The following is a 17,290-nucleotide window of genomic DNA, read 5'->3' as shown; positions in this document are numbered from 1 at the left end:
TGCAATGACTCAAGTGTTTTTTTTCTAAATTTCTGTTCTTACAGTATTACCTCTTTCTCTTTACACTTTCAGCCTTCAATTCTGGGCCACAAATTTGTTTGTTACAATATATGAATGTACTTGGATTCACCGAAATTCCCCTGTCGCCATCATTTATAATTTTAGAAAAGAAACAGTGACTTCATCTGAAGTTGTGAAAAAGGTGCAAGTGCATTTTTATCGCTTTTATTGAAATTAATCAGAACAGGCATGTGTTATGGAGAGTTAGAGCAGCATCTAAGAGTACTAACACTACCTCCATGTGAAATACCAGGTCATCTCTCTTTCTTCTGCTACACTTGCCAGGTCATCATTCTTCCACTCCATCTCAGACGCTCTCTCGTCCTCTTCACGTCTAACTGTGTACTTACTTCTTTCTTCCTCACGTTTGGAGTCATGTAGTTGGCTGGGTTTTAGGTTCTCTGACTGCACCCGCTGATTAAACCCTTCACTGTTCTTCTGATTCAGATGCATCACCCCTGCATCAGAGATCTCGCCTTCCCATCCGTTTGACATTTCCTTTCCTTTACTCTCTAACACATCCTCTCCAAACTGGTTTGTACTGACTTCTGATGCTTTCTGCTCCTCCACCAAGACTCCATCCTTGAATCCTAATTTGTCAAAATCAGTACCCGTCATCGCTCCTATGGTGACCCTGCTTTCTTCATCTTCTCCAAGCATCTCTTCCATGTAACCTTGCTCTCTTTTACCATCATACTTTACTTCATATGCACTTTCCCACAGATTTTTACGACTGTGCATCTTAGTGTAATTATTGATTAGGTCGTCTTTTTTAGTCATGCTGACATCTTTTGCTGTGTAAGACTGATCAGAGACAAACAGTGATCTACTGCTGGCAGAACCTTAAAAAAAAAAAAAAAAAAAAAGTGTGATAATATGCAACTACAAAAATCTCAGAATCTCCAAAGTAATCAAGAAAAAAAATCAGACCTTCAATCACAGCCCTCCGAGATTTAGAGGTCACACATTGAGAATCGCAGCATTCACATATGGAGTCGTCACCAGTGAGGGCCTTCCACCTTTTACAATAATATATTCTCAATTCAATTGGAAATAGCTGTAGAAAGTGTTGAAAAGTCCTGGTATGGAAACTAAGTGTTGAAACTCACCTGTTCCCTCTATAAGTGCATGACTTGTGTGTGGGACCTGGATCATCTGACGTGACTGACAGTTTGCAGTAAATGCTGATCTAAAAAGGCAAACAGTGTTAAATCACAGTTGCAAACGGTCTGAATGCCTGGATTCTAACATTTAAGTCGTCTACTTACACAAATCTGCCAGAACATTAGGTACACCTGTACAATAATGCAATTGAAGGCAGTTCTAATGTTTTGACCCCCTCATTAATGTTAAATATGGTGGCCAGAGCATTAGAATCACATCTTAATATAATGCACTCCAGTATGGCCTCAGCAATAAACACATATCACTTGACAGTTTCAACTTTAAAACTGAAAAAATTATAACCTTGTAAAAGTAGAATGCATGGCAGAGGTGCTGTATTGGATTATATTAAACTGCACAGATGTACATAATGTTACGGCTGACATCCTAGTAACTACAGAATGAATCCAGAGGGTTCTGATTCATGCTAACCTCAGTGTCCGGATCGGCAGTAAACTGGAAGGCCTTGAGAGAGAATCTCAAACTGTTGTCTGTTCGAGATATGAACTGAGAGGCCCCTGGGTCACTCTTACTGTCCACCATACAGCTATGGGTGACAAAAATATGACAGTGACCACTGTTAATAACAAATGACAACAGAGGCAAAATACAGTTTGAATATCTTACGTACCCAAAGTTGTCTATGATGGTGTATTTGAGGGATGATATAATGCCATTAGACGACTCAGCATAGCAGCTACTAATGTATAGTTTTCCTTCATTGGAAAGATGAGGAGCGGAGACCTGGAAATTAACGGGCTTTCCAATATGGTACACCCGGGACTCGGCTATTGCGCTCCATAAATCTAAAATAATCAAATAAACGTGCCACATTACATTGAACCATCTTTCAAAACATTTAGAGGGTTTAAGTACAGTTTTTGAAGCATACCGTCCATCAAGTCGATCCGGAACTCACTGGGACGCCCTTTCAGCCTTTTACCCAAGACAGGAGTTTGCCAGGTGGGTTTTACAGCCAGTTGGTACACGTGATGGTTCCTGGACAGGTTTTGTAAGTTGTAAGTGTTGGGCCTTCAGGCACAAGATGTTGAAAATAGCTAAGAGATGAGAGAAACCTTTGATAACGACATTCAATGTCGACATGGATCCGGTGCGCTTTTCTTGGGAATCGTTTCTGCGAGGGCTCATAATGGAGCACGAATTTATAGACGATGTACCCGTGGGGCAGCTGTCAGACGGGGTCAGAAACTGTGAATTCATTATCAAAGACAATGCATCGGAAAGAAATTAAAACTCATTGAGGTCTTACCTCACGCATGGCATCACACGCTGTCAGAGGATATGTGAAGAGCAGGTCACCATATGGTCTGAGAAGCCCGTTGCTTTTACAACTGCTGCCTAATTTCAGCTCCTCCGCATCGGCACCTAGGCCGTAAAAACGCGGTTTGACTCGCACGACAATTTCAGATATGGAGCAGGTGACAGAGACGTCTGGAAGATAAGCGAAGTCTGCCTGGATCTTTGGCCCGGCTTTTCGTTGACGCATGGATGGGTAAGGCCTTTGGGGACTGAGAGGAGAGAACGTTAAATTTCTGGCAGGTGAACTCTGGCTGAGTTTCCTGCCGCCTGTTGAACGTCTGATTGGTTTGGATTTTGAAGCGCCCAGTTTGAACAACTTTTTCCTTCTAGTAAATTTGTAAGTGTCCGCTCCACAGACAAGGAAGGCAAGTGATAAAACACTCCACAAAATATAGAGATGGTACCACTTAATTTTCATCGCCACACTGTTGTCCTTCAGCGTTTCTGTTTCAATGTGCGCGTAAAGCCGCCCCTCTGTCGCGGCTGGGGGCAATTAAAGGAAGTTAAATTGGCAGCTGTCACACAAAGGAATTGAAGCTTCGTTTCGGCCGCTTTCAGTCTTAAAAGAACCAGTGGCTACAGATTAAAATGGAAAAAAAAATCTCCAAATTCGACTCATCTTGGTATAATCATTTAATTGAAGAGATTTTGAAAACAAGCAGATTTACAGCCCCTAGTAATCAAATAAATAAGGCAAAGAAAACAAATTGATAAAACCTGTACGTACTTCCTCATAATCTAGGTGTAATATCCAACCTCAATGGGCTGAGTGTGTTGTTTATGTATATTGCATTGTTTTGGTTTTGAAAAACTTGATTCACAAATTTTTTGTGTAAGCATTTATACATTGCTCAAAACATAGAAAAAGCTATTTACAGTTTATACATATTGCAACTACAAACACCAAACACCTCCTTCAGTTTACGTATTGCAATTTCAGGTCTTTAAATTAAAATTTTCCAACTTGTTTTCAGGATGTCTAATAAATTATTATAGATATGTGCTTTTTGAAATAAACACAATCACTTAAATAAATAGTTTAAGCATTTTTCTCATAAGAAACTAAGAACATGTTTGATGAATGACTTCCTCTTGGAATTGGCTCTGCTGTAAAACATGATGAAGATTCACTGCATTATTAAGGTATGACAAAATGCAAAAAATGCTTATTTAGAGGCAACAAGTAAAATAGAACCAAATGATTTGTGGAACAACTTTGATCAGAACCAAGCTTATTGCATAAGAATGAGACACAGATGAGGTACATCATCAACAGATTCAAGTACATGTCAGGATTTATGCCTTTGGGAAATGATCTAAAAGAAACTACACAGTTCCACACAACAGTTAATGGAATAGTGCTGGTATTTCCTTTATATTAAAAAAAATGATTTATAAAGTATGTTTTCTTCAGAGCATGAGTGAAGACCATTTTTGTAAACCATCAAATAAATACTTAGTACTTTTTCCACAAAACACAAGCTGTGTCCCCAACATTTTCTTATAAGTAGTACTTATCAGAAGTTCTCATCCAGTGTACACAAAAGCTACCAATAGTTGAAAGTTGAGTAAAGCAACATTTAGACAGCTGAACTCAAGCTAAAAAAAATACAGTGTTGAGAGTTAAATACTGTGTATGTTTCTTTAGAGAAGTAAATGTTTAATTGGGACACAGCTGTACATGAAAAGTTTTTACATCACACAATGACATTGTTGGTCTCTAGAGGGCGATGTAAACCTGTGTAATCCACAGGAGCAACCTTTTAATGTGGATGACGTTTGGACAGCAGTAGTGGTCTGCAAACTGTGCTCCGTTAGTCTACAGTGGTCACAGTCCCTCGACGGCCTGTTCAAACACGTAAAGCAGCAGTAGTGTCCTTCGAAGCTACACAGTGCTTCCAAGAGCTGAAGTTTCAGACTCAGAATCTGCCTCACTTTCACTGTTTAAAAGTACAGGAGAACCACAAAGTGTTAAACACAAAGGACTTGGATTGTGCAGATGGTGTGAATAATGTATGCAAACAACAGAGCAAAGCAGAGTTTGAGGATTTAATTTGAATTATGCTCAAGTATACAGACAGGCACTGAATATAACATCTCGCTGGTTTGTTTACTGTTGTCATGCATGAGTCCTGCTGCATTACAAAGGTGACTAAACCCATTTGGATATCTTGGCTCAAGTATAAACGTCTGTGTTAAGTGTGCATGTGTTTCACTTCTCACTTACATGATTTTCTTTAGAAACGTTTGGTTGCTCTGCCTCCTTTCTTCATCAATAGGGTAGGTCTTCAATATCAGCAGTCCAACAGCGATAAGACACACAGGCACAGCAGAGACCAACACATTGAGGGTGAAACTGACTGCTTCAGGCTGTGTGCAGCTCCCAATCACGTAACCAGCAAATCTGCAAAAACATGCAGAGGGAGGGAGAACAGTTGAGCTGAGGTGAAATCCACAAAGAATTTGTGATGAACTGTTTCTTAAAAATAAAAAAAAAGTAAGCTCACTTCAAACTAAGTGTAGAGATACCCAAAGATATCCCAGAAGCAAACTTGATAAAGAACACATAGAAGGAGTAGAAAAGGGCTTCATGGCCATTTATGTCCGGGTTTTTGACCCTAAAGTCATCCACTGCATCAGGAAGCATTGACCTGAAGTCATTTAGAGAGAAACCAAAGACACATCAACAAAAATCTTTTTATGGATATATAGAAAGATTATGATAAATAAATAAATAAATAAATAAATAAATAAATAAATAAATAAATAAATAAATAAATAAATAAATAAATAAATAAAATCCTTGTGTTTACCAGGGAAGGAGAAAAGCTGCAGCTACGCTCACACCTGCCGCCACTGCGACCAGGTAAGAGATAATCAGGTTGCTCTTAATGCAGACCATCAGGGTCATGAAGGGTACTGCCCACTAGGAAGATACAAGAGGATGTCTGTCATTTCGTAAAACCGTGTCTTCATTAAAGCTTAAACGATTAGTCCTATTGACAGAAAATTAACTGGAAACAACTGAGATATCAGCTGATCAAAGGTCAATCATAAAGCTAAATGTTCTCTGGTTACAGCTTTGTATACCAAATATAATACTGCCTTTTTTCATTTTATATCTATGAACTGTACAGCTTCAAATTTCTTGGAAAAAAAGAATCATGAACTTTAGATGACTGAAAGAAATAATTAAACAAATAGTCAATAGTGAAAATACAAGAAACCACTATTACACACCAAGATGCCAAAGTTAGCTGCTGTTTTCTTTCCAAATCGGGACAGAAACCACTGCCAAAATGGGATGGTTAGACATCCAGACAGCTGGGGGGGGGGGGGGGGGGGGGGGGAGAAAATGGTCAGTATTGAATGAAAAAGACTAGGGATCCACACTGATATAGATTATGTTCTTAGAGTGACCAAGGTACCGTTTCAATAGACAATTTACAGCAGTGCTTAAAAGAAATACCACAATATGTAATAAAAAAGTTAATGCTTCAAAACTATGCTAAATTTAATTTTATTAAAAATATAATAGGTTTCACAATCAACTTTGAGGAGTTCTATTTCTTTACAATATAATGCCTACATTTAGATATATATACACATATATATATATATTTAAAACAAAGGTTTTTGGAAATCAACTAATAAGTCAAAATCATAGTGCCAAGTGGGCTTCATTATGATTGTGGGAACAGGAAAGACTAAAGTGACCACTGCAGCAGGGGGTCAAGGGCTAATGCCACAGTTTAGTATTTGGTGTTGTGATTTTCCAATACATGGGGCAGACAACCTTTGACCTCTTGGCTCAGTCAGTGTGAAATGACCACACAAGGACAAGCCTGTCAATGAAAATTCAGCTTGAGAAATAACACGAATCCCAGCTTTGAGGAAGTACAACAAAAAATATTTATTTCCCAACGTCAACTCCCACCTCACCTAGTTGGAGAGAAAGGCACCAGAGGAGAATCAGTGAGAGGCGGACAGAAAGGAAGCCACAGCCAAGGATGGCTCTTCCAATTGTGGAAGGTTGCCCAAGCAACAAAAGCTCCTCTGTTGCCGTTCTCTCTCTTCATGTCCTCCTGACATCAAGTGAGTTAGTGACTGGGAGACAGGTTCCCAGGAGAACAAACAACATCTCCTCTCATCCTGAAAATCTGCCCTTTCAACCTTGGTACCACTTACCTCCTCAAATGAGCAAAGGGTTTAGAGTAGCACTGGGAGCCTGCTCTATTTCATAAGGATATGCAAACAGGGGGGCAGGGTTTTCTGCTGCAGAGATCACTGATGTCCTCCTGATCTCGGTCTTATTGGGGCTTTTAAAAGCTAATCTGTGGAAAATAGAAACACTCACCATGATCACCAATAGAATATTCTGGAAGTCTTTTCTGTGGCCAAGAGAGTAGATGAGGAAAAGGGCAAAGTTTCCCTCCAGTAGCTGTAATAAATAAATAAATAAAAGAATAAAAGAAAAAGAGTCTACTTTAAATAAACAGTTAAATAAACTGCATAAATGACTGTGATAATAAACGTCTCGTTTAACTCTAAGACAGAGGATGACACTCAGTTTTACCATGAAGGCCAGAGAGGTGAAGAGGAAACCAATGACCAATTTGATGTACGGTCCGTGGCTCATAACTAGCCACAGGCCCTGAAGGAAGGTGAGGGGATCTGAGTTGTTCCTTCTATGCTCTAGAACCCAAAAGGGAGGAGAAGAGTACAGCGAGAGGACAGAAGTAAATCTTAGGATAAATATTAGGATGAGAAACATTTTTCAATATATTTCCCAAGGCCAACTTATAACTGATTAATGCAAACTTTATCTCAGATGTATGAGAAAACAGTGAAGACACAAGCAGGTTATAAGAACAATGAAGATTTAATACTCATTCTTTGTCAAATAAATAAAAATATATTTGAAATTCTATATAAATAAATCAAATTTGAGCTTGGACAGGATATCAACTCTTTCCAAGTAAGAACTTAAACTTCCAAGTCCACACCTCTCCTTAAATATAATAAATATTACACACAAGCCTTGGACAAAATACACATTTATATAATTTCATGGATTCGAACCTTTTTGCTCCTTCACCCCCAAAAACAAGACTGTGGCACAGATGATGTAGATGATGCAGATAACTCCTGAAGCAACCAAGTAAGCTTGTTTCTGTGGACAGAAAAGACAGCATAAGCATGGACTAACAATTGTACAGAGGTTGTATAGGATAGCTGTTAGTTATCGTCATCATCATCATCATCATCTGACATCGAGCAAGGACTGAAAAACACTCACTGTCTCCTCCAGTGAAACACTGCTTGTGTTGATTCTGGATATGTTTGTGCTGTTCATAACATCAGGCACAGTGGGACAATCGGAGGTGCCGCCCACGATCTGTCCCTGAATTGCAGTGCCCAGCACTGTACCCAGAACCTCCACCGTCATACCTTGGAGCAGCATAAGAATGAAGAATCAGCGCTTATTGAGAACGCACAAGGAAAACCTTTTCTATCACACTGAGGGCTGACATACGATAGGCAGTGGCGGAATCCCTCTCCTTCTGGTCGGGACTGATAAACATGGTAAGGGCTGAATATGGTACATGGAAGCACTGCAAATAGACACAAACCCACAGTTAGGAAAAAAAAAGGGAAGAGAGAGAAATAACCAAGTATTATAGGAGTGTCAACACGAGGCACTAACCGTCACCATTGACTGGAAGACGCAGTAAAAGACCAGGTACCACACAACCTTCCCTTGCTCAAATGGAGGCACGTACCACATCAGGAAATAAGTCAGAACCGCAAACGGAGTAGAAAAAACGATCCTGGGAGGAAAAGGGTTGGAGTATTGTTTAAGAGACACTGATTACATTTTCTGTATCTTATTGTTCCAAACATGTAATTATTTCATGTGTCCTGTCAGGTCATTTAAGTTGTGTAAAAAGAGCCTGTCCTGCTTTTTCCCACCAATAAAAAAAAATGTGTGCATCCTACCAACTGTTATTGAAATGACCACCACCACGTAATTTCCATCCCTTGCAGTCACTTCTTTTGTTCTCTGTCCCTGCGGCTTTATGAATAATCCTCCTAATCCTGCCTTGTCAGACCTTGTGTGTGTTGAATGGTTACAGTCAAAGCTAAATAAGGAGACAGGGTGGGCTGGCTTTGAGGTAGGGCCACTCTGGCCCAAACTCACCCTGACGCAGTCAACAGGCTTTTCCTGCAGCTATTTTTACATTTTATAGGAGAAAGAGATGAGTGTTTTTTCAATGTGTCACTTCTCCATTTACCGTCATACAAACTGATCACAGTTTACCACATAGCACAGAGAATGCGGAGGTCTGTAAGGCACAGAACATGATCTTAGGCTACACCTGCTGCTCTCAATCAATTTACAAAGCAAAATTCAAAAAGGGTTCAGCTTCAAATATACTATATATTTAGAATGAATATATAAAAAGACAGAAGTCTATGTTCTTATCTGCCAGCTGGTTGGTTCACCTCATGCCACATTATTTCAACTAGGGCTGTCTCTTGACCCAAATTAACCTCTCTCTGCTGCTGGCAAACCCCTGTAAGCAGTTTACGGAAATGACACACACCCACACCCACACACAGACACACATCCCACCCCCACTCACCCAGACACACCCATTTGGTGTGAAGTTGATGGTGTGTTGTGGGCTGGACCAATCACAGCAGAAGCCGGTAGTTTCCCCTCCCACTTCCTCTGCCCCTGATCAACAATGTGTAGCTCATTCACAGCTAGCATGTCTGATTCAAATACCCACAGTGCTCAAACATCAATGTCACATAGCGAGAGAAAAATTCCTACATATATGAGTTTTGAGCCCAACATTCTTGTAGCAGTGTTTAGCATCTGGCATCCACATTCCCCACAGTCCTTCCCTTCCCACACATACTGTACACATGTATACAGAGCGATGGCCAATGTCAAGGTCATTTTTGCAAAACAACTTCCCCACTTATCTTCTATATCCCCATTTCATGGCCATGTTATCTTGGTTGTATACATTTGGTTGCAGAAGTCATGGGATACTATAAAACCGGGCATTTGCATTTTACAATTTTTCAAACTGCATCTGCTTCATGTTGAACCTTTCAATGCTTACAGTAAAAATATACTTAAATAACTGAATTTCACTGATCAACATAACTTCAAAAATGTACCCAAATGTCCTAACTAGAAGCTAAACTGGTCAACCTTGTTGCTATGGTTACTGCTAATGGCTCATGAGCTGCTTTATGGCTCACACAATATCTGAGGTGTACATTTTCAGTATTTCATTATTGGCACAATTTATTCCTTGCACCTGTCCTGCAAAGTGCTGCACCTACCAGGGCATCATGTGGCCAATGCTGGTCCATCTACTCCGGCTCACCAGGAAACCCACTGTTGGGTCTGTGACAGCGTCCCAGGCCCGGCCCACAAAAAGGATGATGGAAGCATAGAAGGGGTCCAGCTAGAGGGAGGAAGAAAAAGAATGAATAAGGCTCAAAAGCAAAACAAACAAGGTGCCAAATACTACCTCATGTGGCTCTGCTGAATACTTCAAAAGAGTAACGCACTAATGACGTTATTGCTGCCTGGAGTGTGATAGTGAGTTTAAGAATATTCAGCCACTCCAATGATCTCACCCCTGGAACTGAACACCCTTTATAGAAGTCCCTACTGTGTACACTCAAAAAGTCTAGTGAGCTAATTAAACAACAAAGCAAAGCAGTGGGAGTCCAGTTTAATGTGCCCACCCTGTCTCCCTAATTGACATTGGTCAAGCACATTAAACTGAACTCTCACTGCAGGGAGGAAACTGTTTAGTTGATACAAGGCTGAGAATAATGAACACAAGATTTGTGCAGCTACTGTATAAAATAAGGAAATACGTTTATCATTGGCATATTTTTGCAAATAACGTCAGAACAATTTGCAACTTTTGTTTATTTCTATAACTTAGTCATGTTCTGCCAGTGGGTATTTTACTTAAAAAGTCAAGAATTTAAGCAAGGAAAACTTTTATCAAACATAAACTCTTGTAGCTTTCTCCTTTTTGTGTAACTGTTGATAGTCACCTGAGCCACATCCAGCAGGTACATCTGGAGGAAGAATCCCAGAGCACTGCCTGTGATCTGATAGGGAGCCCCACCAATTGCATAGCATATTTTGCTGCACACAGAAAGACAATTCTTTTTGTCCTTTGAATGGAAGCAAAGTAAAGGGAAAGACAGGAGATATGTTATGCAGTTAGTTATGTTCAAGATAGGAAAAAAATAGGATTAAAGTGATACTGGCAAGGGTGGGCTACATCATTGTTATATCAAATCAGTAAAAGGTTTCAGCTTTTCCCTTAAGGGGTCACCAAAGCGGATTTGGTATGAGGTTTTAATGCCGGATGCTGCAGCCCTCGCATTTTAAGGTATCGCGGCCCAATGCTCTACCCCTGAGCCACCAGGCCTCCACTTCTACATCATTATTATACACAGCTCTTACATACTCTGGAGTTTATTTAATCCCAATTTTCTGCTTCAACTACCCTCACCCATCACCCTGTCCAAAATGTCTAGAAAAAGCAATGCTTCGCTAAACAGTGTGGTATGTGAGTTTGGCAAAACATCCCTCGCTTTACTGATCATAAATGTCAGTTTAGAGAATAATCCACTGTGATGATGCAGTATGAGCCTGTACGGTGCAGTCTTTCTGACTGTGGTGTGAAACAATGAGGTTACTCTAGTGCAAACGCACTCTTACTACATCACGACTCCAGCGCAGCTCATTGGTTCTAGCAATAGGATGTTGGAGGTAGTGTGACATTTCATGCCAAGTAGCTAACAGTCGACAGCCACAGCCAATCACTTTTTATGGCATGAGGTCGTCACCAAGGGGGATTTGTGGACTACGATTCACTGATTCATCACAAACACAGATGCAACATCACCTTAGGCATCAGGAATAATAATAATCTTCTACCCCTGGATTCATCTGCATACCAACCCGACACTGGCATAATGTGGCTCTAAATATGATGGAAGATAAATAAAAGAATGTTGGGTGAGGGGAAACACTGGCATAATGTGGCTCTAAATATGATGGAAGATAAATAAAAGAATGTTGGGTGAGGGGAAATCCAATGCTATGTAAAATGTCAGTGATGGGCTGATAACTGTAATTGTAAAGCAACACAAAGATTCTAGATTCAAGGAAAATATCTGATTACTTCTATAAAATGCCAAAACGTACTGAAAACTGTCTAATATTAGTTCCCAGAGTCCAATGTACTACAGTTAAATGGCTTGTTCTATCCTATTTACTGCAAGAAATATCAAAGAAAGCTTCAGTTTATGCAGTTAAAGAAGCAGAACACTGTAAATGTTTTGTGTGTTGTGTACAAGGTAAGTGAAACCTCAATCCGTTGCCAAAATATGGCTTATGACATTAAAATTGACCTGTTCTGTGCACAGATCCTGCTCCCGAGAATAATAATCTGCAAGTGGACAAAATGCAAAGATGTGTCACAGTTTACGAAGACTCGCTCTTTTAAGGCTTCCACACTGGTCTAATACACACTCACGTCTCAGTATAATGTCTCCAAATAGGCTGAAGTGTTAGTAAAAATATCAATACTAATTTCGAAAGCCACATTTATCAGGTTCGCTCCGAACCTGTAGGACCACGTCATCCGTCCATCTGTCGGGGCTCATGCTGCTGAAACGTCACTGACATGAGTGTGAATACTGTCTAAAAAGTCCCCAAAACGGAAAGTTTCATCAAGTCGGGGACCCTTTAAAACCTGCGTGTCAACCTCCCAAATAGCTGCCCGAGGACAGAGATATAAACCTGGTGAAATTCAAATCCCGAAGACAAGTAAGCGGAGCGCCGGAGCTTTGAAATTCGAACGGAAGCAACGAGCGGTTTTTATCAAGGGTTCAATTTCGGCGCCTTTTACACAAATAGACAAACAGCGACAACTCAGAAACCCACTCCATGCCACTACCACCACGAATAAAACATATTGCTCCTTGCACTTACCTTTACTTTCCTGATTTCTGTAGTTATAGGCTTGACTGTCAGTAAACTCGCTTCGTACGGCTCGGCGCCCTCTCCTCGTGCCATTATCCGTAAAGACGATGAAAAAAAAACACAAATATTTAACGATATCGTAATATGTTTTCAGTGCGAGAAGAAAATCCACATTACAGCATAACGTGTCTCTCTGTCTGTGTCTGACCCGAGTCTCTCATGTGCTCGGACTCCAGCCCATTCATTCCACTACAGTGCCTACGTCATTTTTGTCTTCTGACGTGAACATCATTGGTTAAGAGAAGTCTGCTTTCAGCCTGTGCTAATGAAAAAGGTTAAACTGATATACAATTATCCTTTATTATGGACAAGTGGCGAAAAATACGATGTATAATTCAGTCCATAAAAACAGCAGGACACAGCAAGGTGATGCAATGTCAGTAATGTCAAACTTTTATCGTGGGTGTGCTTCCGAAGGTTTCTTACTTGGAGGTCATAAGGTTCCTTGCAAACATGATTTATTTCTAACTCCTTTCTACTGTCTTTGCCACACATACACAGTTTGATTACATTAATATCCCTTTCTACCTCTTTCTAGACTCAACAATTAAACAAAGCCAAAGTGCATCCTGCAATTGAAAAAAAAAGGTTATCTGTGGGAGACCTTTCTAAAGGATGTTCGCAGTAAGGCTACATCAAATAGATCATTCTTGAATCCATGCCCGGACTTCTTTGTAGTGGTATTTTCGCAGAGTTGCTTTGAGTGTTAGTTTTTTCATAGTGTAGTTTGTGGCCTGGACACTGATTAACCAGAAACTGCATACATGTGTATGCTGATTTTTTACATGGTTCTTTTGATTGTAGTACAAGTAACTGAATGCCATAAAACCTCCCTCCAATTTCCTTATATTGAAATATCTCTCTATTTCTAGCTGAAAAACACCTCCAGGTGACATCACTTCAGTTCAGATTATGTCATCTCGTTGCTTGTACTATGAAATTTGTTATCTTGGTCAACCTGCTTTTCCAGAGCTCCACCAGATGACAAAATCTTAACTGCTGATGATGAAAAACTCCTCCTGAATATTCGTGCAGAGGAGCTTTTCAGCTACAACCAAAGGAATATTTTAATGTAGGGAAGTACGAGGAAAGTTTAAAACTACTAATGTACGCTTCCACCCTAAACAAAAGCTAAAGAAAACCAGTGGTGATTTAGGTGAGCTACATTAAAGAAGGGTGAATCTTTATGAAATCACTTGTTTTCACATTTATATGTATAATTGTTTACTTTGTAGAAATCTACACACAGAAAAAAATTGGTTATTAAATGGTTCTTCAGAAGCTTGCACGGTTCTTCGAAAATCCATGCAGGCATAAATAACCATTTTTGTTTTGTGGTTCTTTGGGTACTACAAATGCTCTTTGAAGAAGTAAATGTTCTTCACTCTTAGCTATTTGAGTTATTTGATGGTGGAAAATGGCATAAATATATATTCATTATAATGAAAAACCCTACTGTTTAATACTCTTGCCAGCTACCTAAAAGTGGAATTTAACCCTAAAATTGAAAAGACAGCCAGGAACACTTGCAAAAGGTCAAAAAACTGATACTGTTATTTGACCAACGCTTATTGGCATGTTGTCTACCTCAATCTGCAATTGTTGTTGGCAGTTTTCTTTTTAACGCCATCAGATTTTTTCAAAAGTTGTTCTTTCAAATTTGATACAAAGTCTTCAAACCTCCATAGCTTGGCTGCTATATGCTGCCTATAGTGTTAGCTACGCTGATAAAATGAACTTTAACATTACATATTTGGAAAGTAACGATAATGTCAACATATTGCAAATGGCACCTGAAGCCTTTTTTGTGATACTATATTTTAAAGACTGTGAAATATTGGGTGATCTGTTGTCAAAATTGGGAAAAATCGCACCGGGAGCCTTTTTTTCATCAGTAACACTACTACAGAGAAAGCTGCCGTGTTGTTTTCATTCAGGTGACTTCTAAGAAAATTCCGTAGAGCATGTTTTGAATACTGAAATACAGCAGTGCATTGACTAGAGCAGATCTTGTGTGCTTTTTAGAATAATACAAGTATTTTGAATAGATAAATTATATTGGTTCTCAACCCTCATCCTCCAACTATCCCTGCCCTGCCCATGGCCCATTACTTGAGGTGTTTTCAGTCTATAAGAAGCTGGACGATACCATTTAAGATGAGGGAGGAGAGAGGGAAGACAAACAGAATTGCTATCTTCTAGCTTCTGGTTGACATAAAAAACCAAATACAATAAAATAATTAGAATAATTGTTATAATCATGTAATTTTTCAAGTAATTTGTTAAATAAAAAAGACAAAACATTTCCTGGTTTGACTTTTAGCTTTGAGAATTCGTGTCCATTTCTCTTATCATATAAACTACAAAACATATAGGCAATAGGGAAAGCACTGATGGACATTTGATATATTTTTTAATATAATAATTAACCAATTACCGATGTATTTATCAATATAGAAAATTAATAGATGCACCATTAATAGTAGTGGCGGCTGTAGCTCAGTTGGTAAAGGCAGTCGTCCACGGACCACAAAATGACTTTGGCTTGTTGAAAATGAATTGGTAGGTTATCAGCAAGACTTTGTAGGTGAGCAATTTAATGAAAGTGTTATACTAGTGTCCACAGTATACTTGCACTGAACTTGGTACCAGTCAGATGCCTGGCTGTAATGACATGAATTTATGTGCCTAAAGCCTTAGAACAGTACTAGGGTCAACAAACACAAAGGCATTACATAATTGAGTTTTTGTATAAATAATAATTGATGTTTGAAATTCTGTCTTCTTTAAATTTTTGCTACTATTTTGCTACTGCATGATATTGTGGTAGAATACTAATATATTATTTTTATTTTAGGTTCTTGAAGAGGCATCAACTTTGCTTAAAACTGATGTGGACAAAACAGAGGTTTTGTCCACAGAGGTTTCAGTAAGCTGGAAAGCAAGCTTGTGTCCATAGCACCAGACAGTGAACTCAAACGTCTCTGCCTACAGTCAGTTGACCAACAGCCAAACAGACACCGAAAGAAATGTTAAGCACACACCAACAATGTCCCAGAAAGTTTTTTCAGCTTCATCCCAAATGCCATTTTTTACGGCTCTGACAGGAACATCTGATAGGGAATGTCTTTTAATTTGCCATGTCCAAGGCCTCTTAATCATGACCTTCAGGAAGTTGACAGGCTAACATTAATCTTTTGGAATAGCCTTCCCAAAGTCTGGACTTCAAACCTATTAAAATTATGTTGACCATGCTTAAAAATCAGGTCTGTGCCACAAAAGCAACACATTTCATTTAGCTCTACCAAAAGAAGTGTTGTCAAATATCTAACCAGAGTTCTGGCTATGTAGTTTGGTTATGACTACATATTAAACATGTTTGCTGTATAACTCAACTTCATAGCATAAAATAAACTGTTCAAAGAAAAAAAATCCTAATGTCATGACAGACATGCCCATGATGAGTGTATGTAAACTCTCATTCACAACTGTATACATTATCCAAAGGTGTAAAGGCACTTCTCCTGTTCTATGATCTCTACATTGGTACCCTTGCCCCCACAGCTTTCTGTATGAAAGCTACCAGCTTGCACTGAATTAGGAGAATCTACAATGCAGGTGAATCTAATTCAGAAAAACTAATAAATCAAACCTTTTAGGAAAAAGGTTGTCAGATTTTAAGGTGTTTGTACAGACATCTATATTTTTATTTAGAAAGGTAGCCATAAGAAGTTTGCAAATTTAAATTGGTTCATTTTCAGGTCAGATGGTGAACACAGCGATACTTCTCCTCCCAGCCATCTGTTTGTCATGAAGAATGCTTGTTGAAAATATTAAGGTGCTTTTTAATAATAAAAAAAATTTAATAATATAATTTCTAGAAATCAATTTCTATGGAACCATGAGTGTGATTAGTCATTTATTGTTCCAGGATCCCCACAATTGTCCTGAGCACCAGATATGGTGAGACCCAGAGTTTATATATTGCATATAAAATACAGTGTAGGCCAAAGTTCAAAATTTGTTCTGTCATGTTTTACTGTGAATTTATGAATTTCCTGTATAAGACGGCTGATGTAACTTTTCACTTTTATTAGAAGCTGTACCTTGAGCTTGGACTGCCAATATGTTAATAGCTGTGCTGAGGGTGGAAAAGCTTTTATTGTTTCTGCTTATGTTAATTATGGTCAGTAAACTATTTACATCAATGTCTTTGTACTTATTTTACCCAAAATATCAATTCATGACATTTTCTATTTTGAAAGATTTCTTAAAATTGCTTCTTTTGACTCCAGATATATGTATCCTAAACTAGAAAACAAATTTGGCATTGCTGGTCTGACTCTTGAAGTTTAACTTGCATCAAGTGTGTTTCCAATAATAGTGCTTTATAAAAATGATCTGGTATAAAACATGTACATTCATCTCCTGCTTTTTTTCAATTTTATTTCATTGAATTCACGGAAATAATTTTCCGCTAAGCAGATGACCATTGTCAGATGACTGAACTAATTTCCTGAACAAATTAGCAAGTACAAATGTTCTTTTATCATCATAATCAACAAAAAGGGTCAAAGAGCATGTAAAATAAAATTATAGTAAAATACAATTACATCAGTGCAAAGATTTGCATCCCTCCTTGAT

General features: G+C 38.8%; 2 protein-coding genes across 5 annotated transcripts; both read right to left on the bottom strand.

The window, feature by feature from the left end:
- Window positions 1-139: 139 nt before the first annotated feature.
- Window positions 140-2,953, bottom strand: LOC137101554 (zona pellucida sperm-binding protein 3-like). Of its 2 annotated transcripts, XM_067480115.1 has the most exons (8): window positions 2,495-2,861; window positions 2,301-2,413; window positions 2,117-2,223; window positions 1,856-2,030; window positions 1,657-1,771; window positions 1,170-1,249; window positions 991-1,079; window positions 140-902 (listed from the first exon to the last, which is right to left on the bottom strand). In XM_067480115.1, the coding sequence occupies exons 1-8, from the start codon at window positions 2,729-2,731 to the stop codon at window positions 292-294; spliced, it is 1,527 nt and encodes a 508-aa protein (XP_067336216.1). In that variant the 5' UTR covers window positions 2,732-2,861; the 3' UTR covers window positions 140-291. The 2 variants fall into 2 exon arrangements, with proteins under 2 accessions (XP_067336216.1, XP_067336217.1); XM_067480116.1 differs by having other exon boundaries at window positions 1,657-2,030; window positions 2,495-2,953.
- Window positions 2,954-3,162: 209 nt separating this feature from the next.
- Window positions 3,163-12,842, bottom strand: LOC137101553 (sodium-dependent lysophosphatidylcholine symporter 1-B-like). Of its 3 annotated transcripts, XM_067480112.1 has the most exons (14): window positions 12,596-12,842; window positions 10,642-10,764; window positions 9,910-10,034; window positions 8,252-8,375; window positions 8,081-8,159; window positions 7,844-7,995; window positions 7,627-7,717; window positions 7,121-7,239; window positions 6,902-6,985; window positions 5,785-5,868; window positions 5,358-5,470; window positions 5,052-5,195; window positions 4,772-4,948; window positions 3,163-4,484 (listed from the first exon to the last, which is right to left on the bottom strand). In XM_067480112.1, exons 1-14 carry the CDS (start codon window positions 12,677-12,679, stop codon window positions 4,430-4,432), a joined length of 1,554 nt encoding a protein of 517 aa, XP_067336213.1. In that variant the 5' UTR covers window positions 12,680-12,842; the 3' UTR covers window positions 3,163-4,429. The 3 variants fall into 3 exon arrangements, with proteins under 3 accessions (XP_067336213.1, XP_067336214.1, XP_067336215.1); XM_067480113.1 differs by lacking the exons at window positions 9,910-10,034; window positions 10,642-10,764; window positions 12,596-12,842 and adding an exon at window positions 9,192-9,299; XM_067480114.1 differs by lacking the exons at window positions 9,910-10,034; window positions 10,642-10,764; window positions 12,596-12,842 and adding an exon at window positions 8,545-9,111.
- Window positions 12,843-17,290: the final 4,448 nt, after the last annotated feature.

The sequence above is a fragment of the Channa argus genome, chromosome 16, assembly GCF_033026475.1.
Source record: "Channa argus isolate prfri chromosome 16, Channa argus male v1.0, whole genome shotgun sequence".
NCBI classification, from domain to species: Eukaryota; Metazoa; Chordata; class Actinopteri; order Anabantiformes; family Channidae; genus Channa; species Channa argus.
The sequence above is the reverse complement of the archived record's forward strand: the minus strand, read 5'-3'. Positions and strand labels throughout refer to the sequence as shown.